The 15,208-nt window shown below is 42.2% G+C and overlaps 1 protein-coding gene across 5 annotated transcripts in view; it reads right to left on the minus strand.

Moving 5' to 3' along the window:
* The window catches only part of LOC126194836 (A-kinase anchor protein 10, mitochondrial), a 156,323-nt gene that overhangs the window by 42,841 nt on the left and 98,274 nt on the right, over positions 1-15,208 (minus strand). For 4 of the 5 annotated variants that reach the window (XR_007538512.1, XR_007538510.1, XM_049933175.1 and 1 more), the window contains exons 9-10: positions 5,448-5,524; positions 5,073-5,125 (exon numbers count right to left, since the gene is read on the minus strand). Coding sequence is in view for 2 of the 5 variants with exons in the window: in XM_049933175.1 (XP_049789132.1) it covers positions 5,073-5,125; positions 5,448-5,524 (130 nt within the window). In the remaining 3 variants the exon portion in view is untranslated. Of the gene's footprint in view, positions 1-5,071; positions 5,126-5,447; positions 5,525-15,208 lie in introns of those variants that run through there. The other variant, XR_007538513.1, reaches the window with a different exon arrangement.

Genomic DNA, 15,208 nt, shown 5'->3' on the forward strand with positions numbered 1-15,208 from the left:
ATATCATTAGGGGATTCAATATTCCGAGATCCTCAGTGTCAAGTGTCTGTCGAGAATATCAAATTTCAGGCATTGCTTCTCACAATGGACAATGCAGTGGCTAATGGCCTTACGTAATGACGTGCAGCAGTGGCATTTGCTTTGAGTTGTCAGTGCACACAGACAAGCAACAACACATGAAAGAACTGCAGAACCCAATGTGGGATGTAAAACCAATCTATCCATTAGGAAAGTGCAGTGCAATTTGGCATTAATGGGCTACAGCAGCAGACATCCGATGTGAATGCCTTTGCTAACAGCTTGACATTGCCTGCCGCGCCTCTCCTGGGCTCTTGAACATAGAGGTTGGATCCAGATGACTAGAAAACTATGGCCCGATCAGATGAGTCCCAATTTCAGTTGGTAAGGGCTGATGGTAGGGTTTGAGTGTGGCGCAGATCCCAGGAAGCCATGGACCAAGCAGGTGGTGGCTTCATAATGGCGTAGGCTGTGTCTATGTGGTATTGACTGGGTCCTCTTGTACAGCTGAACTGATCTTGTACTGGTCACTGACTGGAAATGGTTATGTTCGGATACTTGGAGACTATTTGCACCCATTTAGGGACATCATGTTTCCAAATAACAACAGAAGTTTTATGAATGACAATGCACCATGTCACTGAGTCACATCTGTTCCCGATTGGTCAAGATTTTCTGGACAATCAAGTGAATGATTTGGCAATGCTGAATCCCACAGAACATTTATGGGCCATAATCAGGAGGTCAGTTTGTGAATGAAATCCTGCATCAGTAACACTTTTGGAAATATGGATGGCTGTTAGAGGCATCATGGCTCAATATTTCTACAGGGGACTCGCAATAACTTGCTGTGTCTATGTCACACTGAGCTGCTCACTATACCAAGCAAAAGGTGGTCCAAAAAGATATTAGGAGATACCCCGTGACTTTTGTCACCTCAGTGTAGGAGATAATGTCAGAAGCCCCATGAGGCTGTTTGCAACCAATGCCACTTTCTATATGAGGCTAAATGACAGAAATTAGGAAAATGGAGGAAGACCACCAGAGTATCAACAATGGGTGCAGAAAGGCAAAACAAGCATGCCATTTCATTTTTCAAGAACATTCGTCTGATAGATGCACAGAATTATTATTAATAATAATGTCGTACAGTTCAACGACCTGATGCAAGTCTTTCAATTGGATATTAGTTTGGGGATTTATACGTGCCACCCAGTGTTCCCACACAGTCGCTAAGTACAAACCGGGCCTGACAATGCTCAAATCTGACAATTCAGTAAGAGCCTACGTATGAGGCAAGATTAGTTGTTGTAACCAATGGCACCCCAAACCATCACACCTGGTATTTGTCCGCTTTGCCACTCCACAATGCAGCCCTCCAGGTTGTGCTCACCGCGGTACTGCCTGACACACATGCAGCCATCACCGTAGGACACGTTGAAGCAGGACTCATCCAAAAAGATTACAGGTTGCCACTCAGCACCCCAGTGAAGGTGTTCACATGCCCAGTCCAGTTGGAGGAGTTTGTGGTCTCTGGACAATGGAAGTCGACATAATGGCATGCGTACAACCAGTCCAACCTGCAGCAGATGGCGACGAACCGTCGATGCAGACAAGTTCATACCTTATCAGATTACCTTCCATTCAGAAGGCTGTTGCACGCAGCGACTGTTATATTGACTTGTAAATAATATATTTCAGCTATCAGTAATCCTTTTTAAATTTTATGGGCAGATCTAGATTTCAGCTAGAAACTAGCCATGCATTACATGCATTGATCAAAAATGATAGTGCATTGAGAATGGCTAGTTTCTAGCTGAAATCTATATCTGCCAATAAAATTTAAAAAGGACGACTGATACCTGAAATCTATTATTTACAAGTTCATACATGTTGCTGTGCTCCAGCGATGACACTGTACGGTCCGTAATGGCCATGCGGACAAGATGACGGTGATCCCGTGCTGAGGTCATGTTTCGTGGTCCAGTTCCCACTCATCGCTGCGTACAACCTTCTTGTATCCAATACTTCCACACACACATCACTGTCATAGCAGCATGCCCTGTGCAAGCCGAAATGTCATGGTATGACAACCCCGATCATTCTGCCCCGTTCAAACTCGCTCACAAGCCGATATGGCTCCCTTTGACGTCAACGAGGCGTACTGACACTCACTGTATTGTTTCCACCTTGTCTGACAGTTCTGCACTGACTACACCAGGCACAACACTGACCGTCGGACAGACACAAGAGAGCTCTGCTTGGCCTACATGTACCCCATCTCACTACAAAACATATCATGTATTGCTTGCACACCTGTCGCCACTTCCATCAAGTGTGGCGCTATTTGGGTAATTCCTTCTCGGTGTAGCACTTTTCACAAATGGCTGTGTACTTTAATATATTGCATATACATTACTGTTTGATTATGCTATTGGTAATAAGGTAATGAAAACAGTAACAACCATGAAATACCTAGGAGTAACTATTCAGAGTGACCCAAGATGGAACGACTGCATAAAACTAACAGTGGGAAAAATCCCAGGAACAAGTGGGCTTTGGGTGTGAATGTAGCACACTGGACTACTTGCAAGTCATGAATAAAATATGGCAATATGTATGAAGTATGACTGTGTCTGCAATACTAACAGCCACTGAATAATAAAGCAACCTATGTTAGTATCCAGAAGAATATGTCGTGACTGCCACAGCTTCCACCAAACTTCATCAGGTTACTGGCGAATTCAGAATTGAAAGAATCATCAATCAAGAAGACTCTGTAGCACTGATACTATTGTCTACAATCCTGGAGGAAATTTTCACCTCCTTAAACTGCAACACAAAGAGGAGAATGTGTGTTAATTAACCTAAGTTTCATCGATGAAAATGTTACTGTTTACTTCTAATGCATGTAAACTCCAAAAATGAATGGCAGAACTTAATAGAGTAAATATGGATGAAAGCATGAAGATCTATTGCAATAAAACATCATGTACAACAAACCCACTGAAAAGAAAACTGCATGAATGACGAATGAGATCACAAAATTAGTTTATGATTTAGGCCAGTAGAAGACAATAACTGAATGGGCAGCAAAATAAATTTAACAGAAGACAAGACGTAGCCTAGAGAGTCTTCAGTTTCCAAAGCGAAACATCTGATGCATGTGAAAGCAAAAAGTGGCAATAAGTATTATATTATCAGTTTTGCATTACAGCAGCAAGATACGGAGTTTATATGAAAGGGGTGGGAGAAGAAACCATAACTTTCAAAAAGTAAATGTTGTTCAGGAAGATGAAGAGGTTTTTTTATGTATGTGGAACTTCCAGGGGACACAAAAATACAAACAAGTGGATGAGGAACCACGCATTGGAAAACATGAGTATGACGTCCAACCAGGCAAATGAGCTATAGTTGGACCAAGACAGTTCTATACTGGAGTCAAAGACATAATAAAATGCATCAGTGGATGTGAAATGTATGATGACAACAACAATGATGATAATGTCAATAACTGACATGACAAAATAAATATTTTCATTTCCACATACGAGGTGCATTCAAGTTCTAAGGCCTCCGATTTTTTTTCTCCGGACTGGAAAGAGATAGAAACATGTGCATTGTTTTAAAATGAGGCCGCGTTCATTGTCAACACGTCCCAGAGATGGCAGCACCGTACGGCAGATGGAATTTTACCACCAGCGGCGAGAATGAGAACTGTTTTAAATACTTAAAATGGCGACGCTTACCTTACTTGAACAGCATGAAATCATTCGTTTTCTGAATTTGCGTGGTGTGAAACCAATTGAAATTCATCGACAGTTGAAGGAGACATGTGGTGATGGAGTTATGGATGTGTCGAAAGTGCGTTCGTGGGTGCGACAGTTTAATGAAGGCAGAACATCGTGTGACAACAAACCAAAACAACCTCGGGCTCGCACAAGCCGGTCTGACGACATGATCGAGAAAGTGGAGAGAATTGTTTTGGGGGATCGCCGAATGACTGTTGAACAGATCGCCTCCAGAGTTGGCATTTCTGTGGGCTCTGTGCACACAATCCTGCATGACGACCTGAAAATGCGAAACGTGTCATCCAGGTGGGTGCCACGAATGCTGACAGACGACCACATGGCTGCCCGTGTGGCATGTTGCCAAGCAATGTTGACGCACAACGACAGCATGGATGGGACTTTCTTTTCGTCGTTTGTGACAATGGATGAGACATGGATGCCATTTTTCAATCCAGAAACAAAGCGCCAGTCAGCTCAATGGAAGCACACAGATTCACCGCCACCAAAAAAATTTCAGGTAATCACCAGTGCTGAAAAAATGATGGTGTCCATGTTCTGGGACAGCGAGGGTGTAATCCTTACCCATTGCATTCCAAATGGCACTACGGTAACAGGTGCATCCTACGAAAATGTTTTGAAGAACAAATTCCTTCCTGCACTGCAACAAAAACGTCCGGGAAGGGCTGCGCGTGTGCTGTTTCACCAAGACAACGCACCCGCACATCGAGCTAACGTTACGCAACAGTTTCTTCGTGATAACAACTTTGAAGTGACTCCTCATGCTCCCTACTCACCTGACCTGGCTCCTAGTGACTTTTGGATTTTTCCAACAATGAAAGACACTCTCCGTGGCCACACATTCACCAGCCGTGCTGCTATTGCCTCAGCGATTTTCCAGTGGTCAAAACAGACTCCTAAAGAAGCCTTTGCCGCTGCCATGGCATCATGGCTTCAGCGTTGTGAAAAATGTGTACGTCTGCAGGGCAATTATGTCGAGAAGTAACGCCAGTTTCATCGATTTCGGGTGAGTAGTTAATTAGAAAAAAAATCGGAGGCCTTAGAACTTGAATGTACCTCATACTACATTTAAAATGTTACAAACAGCAGCCATAATAAAGATTAAAAAAAAAAACACACACACACATTTATGAGGTACTCCTTACAATTCACTAAGGGTGTGTAACCGTTAAGAACAGAAGTTAAACTTGACACAAAATATATTTGCAGTGTTCACTGTTTGCATAATATGCACAATAATCATACCTTATCTTCTTCCATGTTGACTAGTTTTTTAACAACACGAGTCAGGCGAGATTCTGGAAGGACAAAATAATGACATTAATAAATGAACTAATGAAACAGAATGGAAGAACACAGGAAGAAAGAAAAAATGAACAGTGGCTTAGCAATACTAATAGATATACAAAATGTTGTAACTTTATCAGAATATCCTCACAAAAAGTCAACATTTTTGTAATACTTCAGAGGTGAGTGCATTCTAAACAAAGTTCATGATTATAAGAACATTTTCATTCCTTAAATTAGCTGCACTACCTTTATTCTAACTTATTCAGTCAACAAAAGACATAAAAACTATCATCAAACTGCAAGCAACACCAAATTTCATCTATATCGTACCTTCTTTTCTATCTGGTTCTGGTTCAACATCACTTTCATATCGACCCAAAACTGTGATGCGCCCAAAAGAAAGGTCCCTGAAATGCATGGAAACAAAGTTTTTAACAATGTGTCCAAAATGAACAAAACAAAGAGCTTATAATTTTCACAATTTAAAGATACATATTCTGTTTTCATTGTAATCATGAGCAGTGTCATAAATATTATAGCTGTCTTTCTTACATCTCAGTTTACATAACTGAAAGAGGGGAAATGAGAGAGTGTGAATGGTAACACACTGCACACAGAGATAACTTAGTAGTACCACAGGCTACAAAATTACCTTAGCAAAGTAATTCATAGCTGTACTAACCAACCATCTCATGAATCATGCTGTACTTTAATTTATGTTTCTGGCATATGACTATGTTTTTCTAAACATAAATAACATTAAGTAGATTTAACAACACAATGCAACAAAGATTTTATTTTTCTAAACAGTTCTACTTAGCAATCCAATTTGCTTTTTATTTTACACTCTGTTGATGTAACTTCACTGATTCCACATCATTAAGATTTATTGGCAAATGATCCATGCAACAAGAAACTAACTAATAACTAAATAAATAACTAACTTGTAGATAAGAACTAGTTACACAACACAGAAGGATGTAGCTGCAAGTCATTAAGTGGTGTACACTGATTTGAGGACTCCAAGGGCGTAACTGTTGGAACTCTGATCAAGTAATTGATAATTACAAGCACAATCTTCAAGAGAACACAAAAGAAAACAACATGAATGGATAGTAACTGCTAACCTTAGATTCCAGATCAACTACACAATTACTCACATAACAGAGAAACCAAGTGTACTTGAAAGTTTGGATGGTATCATAAGACATGTATAACAAGTACAGGGTGAAGTTCAAGAAAATGGTCTGAAGCATAGAGAAAGCAAATAAATCTTCAATGAAATAACAGCAGTGACAGATATGCTAAAACTATTGCCAAAAAATCTTGACTAATAGATGAGATGCTGAATCTGAGGAGACAAGGAATAGTTTAAAAAACTGAATTACAAGGAAGCTTATAAGAGAATACAAAAATCACTTTACTGGTAAGTTGGTTATTTTTATATTGGTTATTTTTATATTCCATAATGCATGTAAATTAGTAATTCTTACCCACCCCCTTTTATATATTACATACACAGAAATTCTTCTGTGGAATAAGAGGAGTTGTCAAGGAGAAACTGTTACAGGGGTTTCAAATTTAACTTTGCTCTCAGACATTTTATACCATATAGTAAGTGACAAAAAATGACAGTGGCAACGTTGTGCATCCATATTTATTTATTTATTATTTTGCTAAAGACAACCTTAATGTAGAATGATAAATGTCATTTTTTACTTCTGGTATAGTATGAGGAGCAGTCAAATGAAAACATCCACCACAATGAGACTATGGAATGGTTCACCTCAAAAGTTATCACCATACGCATTCAAACATTTACCTCACTGGAAAATGAGATGACCAATTCCCGTTTCATAGAATGCAGTTAGCTGCTGACTGCTCCACAACTGCAATCACTCTTGCACTTCCTCGTCTGACTGAAACTGATATCATTTACCTCACTGGAAGATAAGATGACCAATTCTTGTTTCATAGAACGCAGTTAGCTGCTGATTGCTGCACAACTGCAATCACTATTGCACTTCCTCGTCGGACTGAAAGTGACATGCATGAATGTCTTCCTTCAAGTCACCAAAGACTTGAAAATCGCCCGGTGAAAGATCCACGCTGTATGGAGGGTGTTGCAGTGTATCTCAACCAAATCACTAAAGCGTAGACTTCATGCAATTGTCAGTGTGGGGACGGGCGATATTGTGCAAGAGGATGATTCCGTAGAACAGCCCGAGGGCAAATGGTAAAGCCAACAGTGGAAATATCCCACATCTCCCCACCAAAGAAATCCAAAGCTGTTCACACAAATTCCAGTAAAGTCATGATGACATCCTTCTCTTGACTTCAGGGGGCCTCTGCTGCTCTGCTCATCAAGCACCTCTAGTGGGGAACAACAATCAATGTCCAGAGTTACAAAAACATTTTGCAGAAACTGCACACGCAATAAAGTCAAAACACCCAGGAATGTTGTTGGGCAGAGTCATTGTGTTGCATGATAAAGCCTGCCACTACATTATCAATCAAACAAATACTACATTTCAGTGATTTGGTTGGGAAACACTGAACCATCCTCCATACAACCCAAATCTTTCACCATGATTTTCACATCTCTCGTAAACTGGAGAAATAACATGCATGGACATCAGTTTCAGTCAGACGAGGAAGTGCAAGAGTGGGTGTGGTTTGTGGATCCATCAGCAGTTGAGCGCATTCTACAAGACAGGTATTGATGATCTCATCTCCCAGTGTAATAGTTGTCTTAACACATGAGGTGATTACTTTTGAATGGAATCGTTCCATGGTCCCATTGTGGTGGATGTTCGGTTTTCATTTGACTGCCCTTATAATTATGTACTTCACAGTTCATTTTGGACTGTAATACATTATTTACAACAAACTTCAGGAGGAATGAATATATTGTGAAGCAGTAGTCAAAATGGCTAATTCCTTAAACAAATATCTAACAAATGGTCATTGGTGAACACCACATATTATTCTTAAATCAGCTTTTTGAGCACTGAAAACTTTCTTTCTTAAATCTGAATTGTCACAGATCATCATTGAAGGAAAACACACAATACATGTTTTCTTGGTGATATGTCTGTTCCTGAGATTTGCAATGATTTCAAGCGCAAATGTGGTCGAAATGAACTGTAATGTTGTTGTTGTGGTCTTCAGTCCTGAGACTGGTTTGATGCAGCTCTCCATGCTACTCCATCCTGTGCAAGCTTCTTCATCTCCCAGTACCTACTGCAACCTACATCCTTCTGAATCTGCTTAGTGTATTGATCTCTTGGTCTCCCTCTACGATTTCTACCCCCCACACTGCCCTCCAATGCTAAATTTGTGATCCCTTGATGCCTCAAAACATGTCCTACCAACCGATCCCTTCTTCTAGTCAAGTTGTGCCACAAACTTCTCTTCTCCCCAATCCTATTCAATACCTCCTCATTAGTTACGTGATCTACCCACCTTATCTTCAGCATTCTTCTGTAGCACCACATTTCGAAAGCTTCTATTCTCTTCTTGTCCAAACAGGTTATCGTCCATGTTTCACTTCCATACATGGCTACACTCCATACAAATACTTTCAGAAACGACTTCCTGACACTTAAATCTATACTCTATGTTAACAAATTTCTCTTCTTCAGAAACGATTTCCTTGCCATTGCCAGTCTACATTTTATATCCTCTCTACTTCGACCATCATCAGTTATTTTACTCGCTAAATAGCAAAACTCCTTTACTACTTTAAGTGTCTCATTTCCTAATCTAATCCCCTCAGCATCACCCGATTTAATTTGACTACATTCCATTATCCTCATTTTGCTTTTGTTGATGTTCATCTTATATCCTCCTTTCAAGACACTGTCCATTCCGTTCAACTGCTCTTCCAAGTCCTTTGCTGTCTCTGACAGAATTACAATGTCATCGGCGAACCTCAAAGTTTTTATTTCTTCTCCATGGACTTTAATACCTACACCGAATTTTTCTTTTGTTTCCTTTACTGCTTGCTCAATATACAGATTGAATAACATCGGGGAGAGGCTACAACCCTGTCTCACTCCTTTCCCAACCACTGCTTCCCTTTCATGCCCCTCGACTCTTATAACTGCCATCCGGTTTCTGTACAAATTGTAAATAGCCTTTCGCTCCCTGTATTTTACCCCTGCCACCTTCAGAATTTGAAAGAGAGTATTCCAGTTAACGTTGTCAAAAGCTTTCTCTAAGTCTACAAATGCTAGAAACGTAGGTTTGCCTTTTCTTAATCTTTCTTCTACGATAAGTCGTAAGGTTAGTATTGCCTCACGTGTTCCAACATTTCTACGGAATCCAAACTGATCTTCCCCGAGGTCCACTTCTACCAGTTTTTCCATTCATCTGTAAAGAATTCATGTTAGTATTTTGCAGCTGTGACTTATTAAACTGATAGTTCGGTAATTTTCACATCTGTCAACACCTGCTTCCTTTGGTATTGGAATTATTATATTCTTCTTGAAGTCTGTGGGTATTTCGCCTGTCTCATACATCTTGCTCACCAGATGGTAGAGTTTTGTCATGACTGGCTCTCCCAAGGCCATGAGTAGTTCTAATGGAATGTTGTCTACTCCCGGGGCCTTGTTTTGACTCAGGTCTTTCAGTGCTCTGTCAAACTCTTCACGCAGTATCTTATCTCCCATTTCATCTTCATCTACATCCTCTTCGATTTCCATAAGACTGTCCTCAAGTACATCGCCCTTGTATAAACCCTCCATATACTCCTTCCACCTTTCTGCCTTCCCTTCTTTGCTTAGAACTGGATTGCCATCTGAGCTCTTGATATTCATACAAGTGGTTCTCTTCTCTCCAAAGGTCTCTTTAATTTTCCTGTAGGCAGTATCTATCTTATCCCTAGTGAGGTAAGCCTCTACATCCTTACATTTGTCCTCTAGCCATCCCTGCTTAAACATTTTGCACTTCCTGTCGATCTCATTTTTGAGACGTTTGTATTCCTTTTTGCCTGCTTCATTTACTGCATTTTTATATTTTCTCCTTTCATCAATTAAATTCAATATTTCTTCTGTTACCCAAGGATTTCTATTAGCCCTCATCTTTTTACCTACTTGATCCTCTGCTGCCTTCACTACTTCATCCCTCAGAGCTACCCATTCATCTTCTACTGTATTTCTTTCCCCCATTCCTGTCAATTGTTCCCTTATGCTCTCCCTGAAACTCTCTACAACCTCTGGTTCTTTCAGTTTATCCAGGTCCCATTTCCTTAAATTCCCACCTTTTTGCAGTTTCTTCAGTTTCAATCTGCAGTTCATAACCAATAGATTGTGGTCAGAATACACATCTGCCCCTGGAAATGTCTTACAATTTAAAACCTGGTTCCTAAATCTCTGTCTTACCATTATATAATCTATCTGATACCTATTAGTATCTCCAGGATTCTTCCAGGTATACAACCTTCTTTTATGATTCTTGAACCAAGTGTTAGCTATGATTAAGTTATGCTCTGTGCAAAATTCTACAAGGCGGCTTCCTCTTTCATTTCTTCCCCCAAATCCATATTCACCTACTATGTTTCCTTCTCTCCCTTTTCCTACTGACGAATTCCAGTCACGCATGACTATTAAATTTTCGTCTCCCTTCACTACCTGAATAATTTCTTTTATCTCGTCATACATTTCATCAATTTCTTCATCATCTGCAGAGCTAGTTGGCATATAAACTTGTACTACTCTTAGTAGGCATGGGCTTTGTGTCTATCTTGGCCACAATAATGAGTTCACTATGCTGTTTGTAGTAGCTAACCCGCACTCCTATTTTTTTATTCATTATTAAACCTACTCCTGCATTACCCCTATTTGATTTTGTATTTAGAACCCTGTAATCACCTGACCAAAAGTCTTGTTCCTCCTGCCACCGAACTTCACTAATTCCCACTATATCTAACTTTAACCTATCCATTTCCCTTTTTAAATTTTCTAACCTACCTGCCCGATAAAGGGATCTGACATTCCACGCTCCGATCCGTAGAATGCCAGTTTTCTTTCTCCTGATAACGACGTCCTCTTGAGTAGTCCCGGCCCGGAGATCCGAATGGGGGACTATTTTACCTCCAGAATATTTTACCCAAGAGGACGCCATCATCATTTAATCATACAGTAAAGCTGCATGTCCTCGGGAAAAATTACGGCTGTAGTTTCTCCTTGCTTTCAGCCGTTCGCAGTACCAGCACAGCAAGGCCGTTTTGGTTAATGTTACAAGGCCAGATCAGTCAATCATCCAAACTGTTGCCCCTGCAACTACTGAAAAGGCTGCTGCCCCTCTTCAGGAACCACATGTTTGTCTGGCCTCTCAACAGATACCCCTCCGTTGTGGTTGCACCTACGGTACGGCCATCTGTATCGCTGAGGCACGCAAGCCTCCCCACCAACGGCAAGGTCCATGGTTCATGGGGGAAGATGAACTGTAATAGGAGTACAAAAATGTGTTCTTGCTATTCCCACCTAGAATTTTGAAGTTTACACCCCAGTTACTATTCCCTCGCCAGGTGCGCAGAATCGAATTATTGTGTCTCTTAGAAACTGACGGTCTGACCACTTGCAGAATACCACTCAATAATAGTTTTAAGAACGTTATTTGTAATTTCTTATGTTGCTATATGTATCTACTATTTCCATCTACACTCCTGGAAATTGAAATAAGAACACCGTGAATTCATTGTCCCAGGAAGGGGAAACTTTATTGACACATTCCTGGGGTCAGATACATCACATGATCACACTGACAGAACCACAGGCACATAGACACAGGCAACAGAGCATGCACAATGTCGGCACTAGTACAGTGTATATCCACCTTTCGCAGCAATGCAGGCTGCTATTCTCCCATGTAGACGATCGTAGAGATGCTGGATGTAGTCCTGTGGAACGGCTTGCCATGCCATTTCCACCTGGCGCCTCAGTTGGACCAGCGTTCGTGCTGGACGTGCAGACCGCGTGAGACGACGCTTCATCCAGTCCCAAACATGCTCAATGGGGGACAGATCCGGAGATCTTGCTGGCCAGGGTAGTTGACTTACACCTTCTAGAGCACGTTGGGTGGCACGGGATACATGCGGACGTGCATTGTCCTGTCGGAACAGCAAGTTCCCTTGCCGGTCTAGGAATGGTAGAACGATGGGTTCGATGACGGTTTGGATGTACCGTGCACTATTCAGTGTCCCCTCGACGATCACCAGTGGTGTACGGCCAGTGTAGGAGATCGCTCCCCACACCATGATGCCGGGTGTTGGCCCTGTGTGCCTCGGTCGTATGCAGTCCTGATTGTGGCGCTCACCTGCACGGCGCCGAACACGCATACGACCATCATTGGCACCAAGGCAGAAGCGACTCTCATCGCTGAAGACGACACGTCTCCATTCGTCCCTCCATTCACGCCTGTCGCGACACCACTGGAGGCGGGCTGCACGATGTTGGGGCGTGAGCGGAAGACGGCCTAACGGTGTGCGGGACCGTAGCCCAGCTTCATGGAGACGGTTGCGAATGGTCCTCGCCGATACCCCAGGAGCAACAGTGTCCCTAATTTGCTGGGAAGTGGCGGTGCGGTCCCCTACGGCACTGCGTAGGATCCTACGGTCTTGGCGTGCATCCGTGCGTCGCTGCGGTCCGGTCCCAGGTCGACGGGCACGTGCACCTTCCGCCAACCACTGGCGACAACATCGATGTACTGTGGAGACCTCACGCCCCACGTGTTGAGCAATTCGGCGGTATGTCCACCCGGCCTCCCGCATGCCCACTATACGCCCTCGCTCAAAGTCCGTCAACTGCACATACGGTTCACGTCCACGCTGTCACGGCATGCTACCAGTGTTAAAGACTGCGATGGAGCTCCGTATGCCACGGCAAACTGGCTGACACTGACGGCGGCGGTGCACAAATGCTGCGCAGCTAGCGCCATTCGACGGCCAACACCGCGGTTCCTGGTGTGTCCGCTGTGCCGTGCGTGTGATCATTGCTTGTACAGCCCTCTCGCAGTGTCCGGAGCAAGTATGGTGGGTCTGACACACCGGTGTCAATGTGTTCTTTTTTCCATTTCCAGGAGTGTATATTGATACTCTGCAATCCACCTTATTGTGCATGGCGGAGGAGACCCTATACCATTACTAGTCATTTTCTTTCCTGTTCCACACACAAACAGAACAAGGGAAAAATAACGAGCTATATGCCTCTGTATATGAGCCTTAATTTCTTTTATCTTACCTTTGTGGTTCTTATTCGCAATGTATGTTGGAGGCAACAGAACTGTTCTGCAATCGGCTTCAAACGCTGCTTCTCTACATTTCCTCAATAGTATTCCTTGAAAATTATGTCGCCTTCTCTACACAGATCCCCATTAGAGTTCCCAAAGTATCTCTCTGGCACTTGCATTGTTTGAACCTACCAGTAACAAATCTAGCAGCCCGCCTCTGAATTGCTTTGATGTCTTCCTTTACTTTGACCTGGTACGGAACCCAACACTTGAGCAATACTTAAGAATAGATCACACTAGTCTCCAACATATGGTCTCCTTTGCAGATGAATCACACTTTCCTACAATTCTCCCAGTAAACTGAAATTGATAAGTCGCCTTTCCTACCACAACCCTCACATGCTCGTTCCATTTCATATAGCTTTGTAACATTGTGCACAGATATTTAAACAACTTGACTGTGTCAAGCAGAACACTAGTAATACTGTAACTGAACATTACAGGTTTGTTCTTCCTACTTATCCACATTAACTTACATTTTTCCACATTTAGAGCTAGCTGCCATTCATCACAACAATTTGAAATTTTGTCTAAGTCATCTTTTATCTTCCTACAGTCACTCAACTTTGACTCATTACTGTACATCATAGCATCATCAGCAAACAACCACAGATTGCTGCTCAACCTTCCACCAAATCACTGATGTATACAGAGAATAATAAAGGTCCTATTACATTCCCCCGGGCACTCCTGGCGATATCCTAGTCTCCAATGAGTAGTCACCATCGAGTTCTATTACTTAACAAGTCCTCGAACCACTCCTATTTCTGTGAACCTGTTCCATGTGCTTGTACCCTCTTTAACAGCTCGCAATGGGGCACTTTCTGGAATTCTACAAAAATGGAATCTGCCTCTTGTCCTTCATCCATACTTCACAGTAGATCATTGAGAAAAGTGCAACCTGCGTTTCACACGAATGATAGTTTGTAAAACCATGCAGATGCGTGGACATCAGCTTCTTGGTCTCAAGAAAATTTATTATATTTCAATTGAGAATATGTTCAAGGATTCTGCAGTAAACCAATGTCAGGGATATTGGTCTGTAATTTTACAGGTCTGTTCTTTTACCCTTCTTGTATAGAGGAATCACCTGCACTTTTTTTCCATTTGCTTGGTACTTTGCACTGAGTAAAAGATTAACAATAAATGCAAGCTAAGTAAGGGGCCCATGCCACAGAGTACTCTCTAAAAAACTGAATTGGGATTCAATCCAGACTTGGTGACTTGTTTGTTTCCAACTCCTATAGTTGTTTCTCTTCACAGGGATGATACAGTGGTGTGTTTGATGGTCAAATGATGATGATGATGATGATGATGATGATGAGGTCCCATACTCCGAGAAGTGTAGGGGACGATACGGGAGACCCGCACCGCCGTACTAGGCAAGGTCCTAGTGGAGGTGGCTTGCCATTGCCTTCGTCCGACCCTAATGGGGATGAATGATGATGAGGAAGACGACAACAACATCTCCTAGTCATCTCGAGGCAGGAAAAATCCTTGACACACCACCGGGAATCGAACCCGGGACCCCATGTGCGGGAAGCGAGAACTCTACCACAAGACCACAAGCAAATGATATGTTTGAACAATTCTCTTGCATGACTGATTTCTCGAAAATGACATTTAAAATTTGGGTGTTAATTTTGCTGTCTTCAACTGTCACAACAGACTGATCGAAAAGTGAATGGATTCTTCAACTGCCACACCAGACTGGTCGAAAAGTGAATGGATTCTTCAACTGCCACACCAGACTGGTTGACAAGTGAATGGACAGAAGCCTTAGACCCACTTAGCGATTT

Source organism: Schistocerca nitens, chromosome 1 (assembly GCF_023898315.1).
Source record: "Schistocerca nitens isolate TAMUIC-IGC-003100 chromosome 1, iqSchNite1.1, whole genome shotgun sequence".
Classification (NCBI taxonomy): Eukaryota; Metazoa; Arthropoda; class Insecta; order Orthoptera; family Acrididae; genus Schistocerca; species Schistocerca nitens.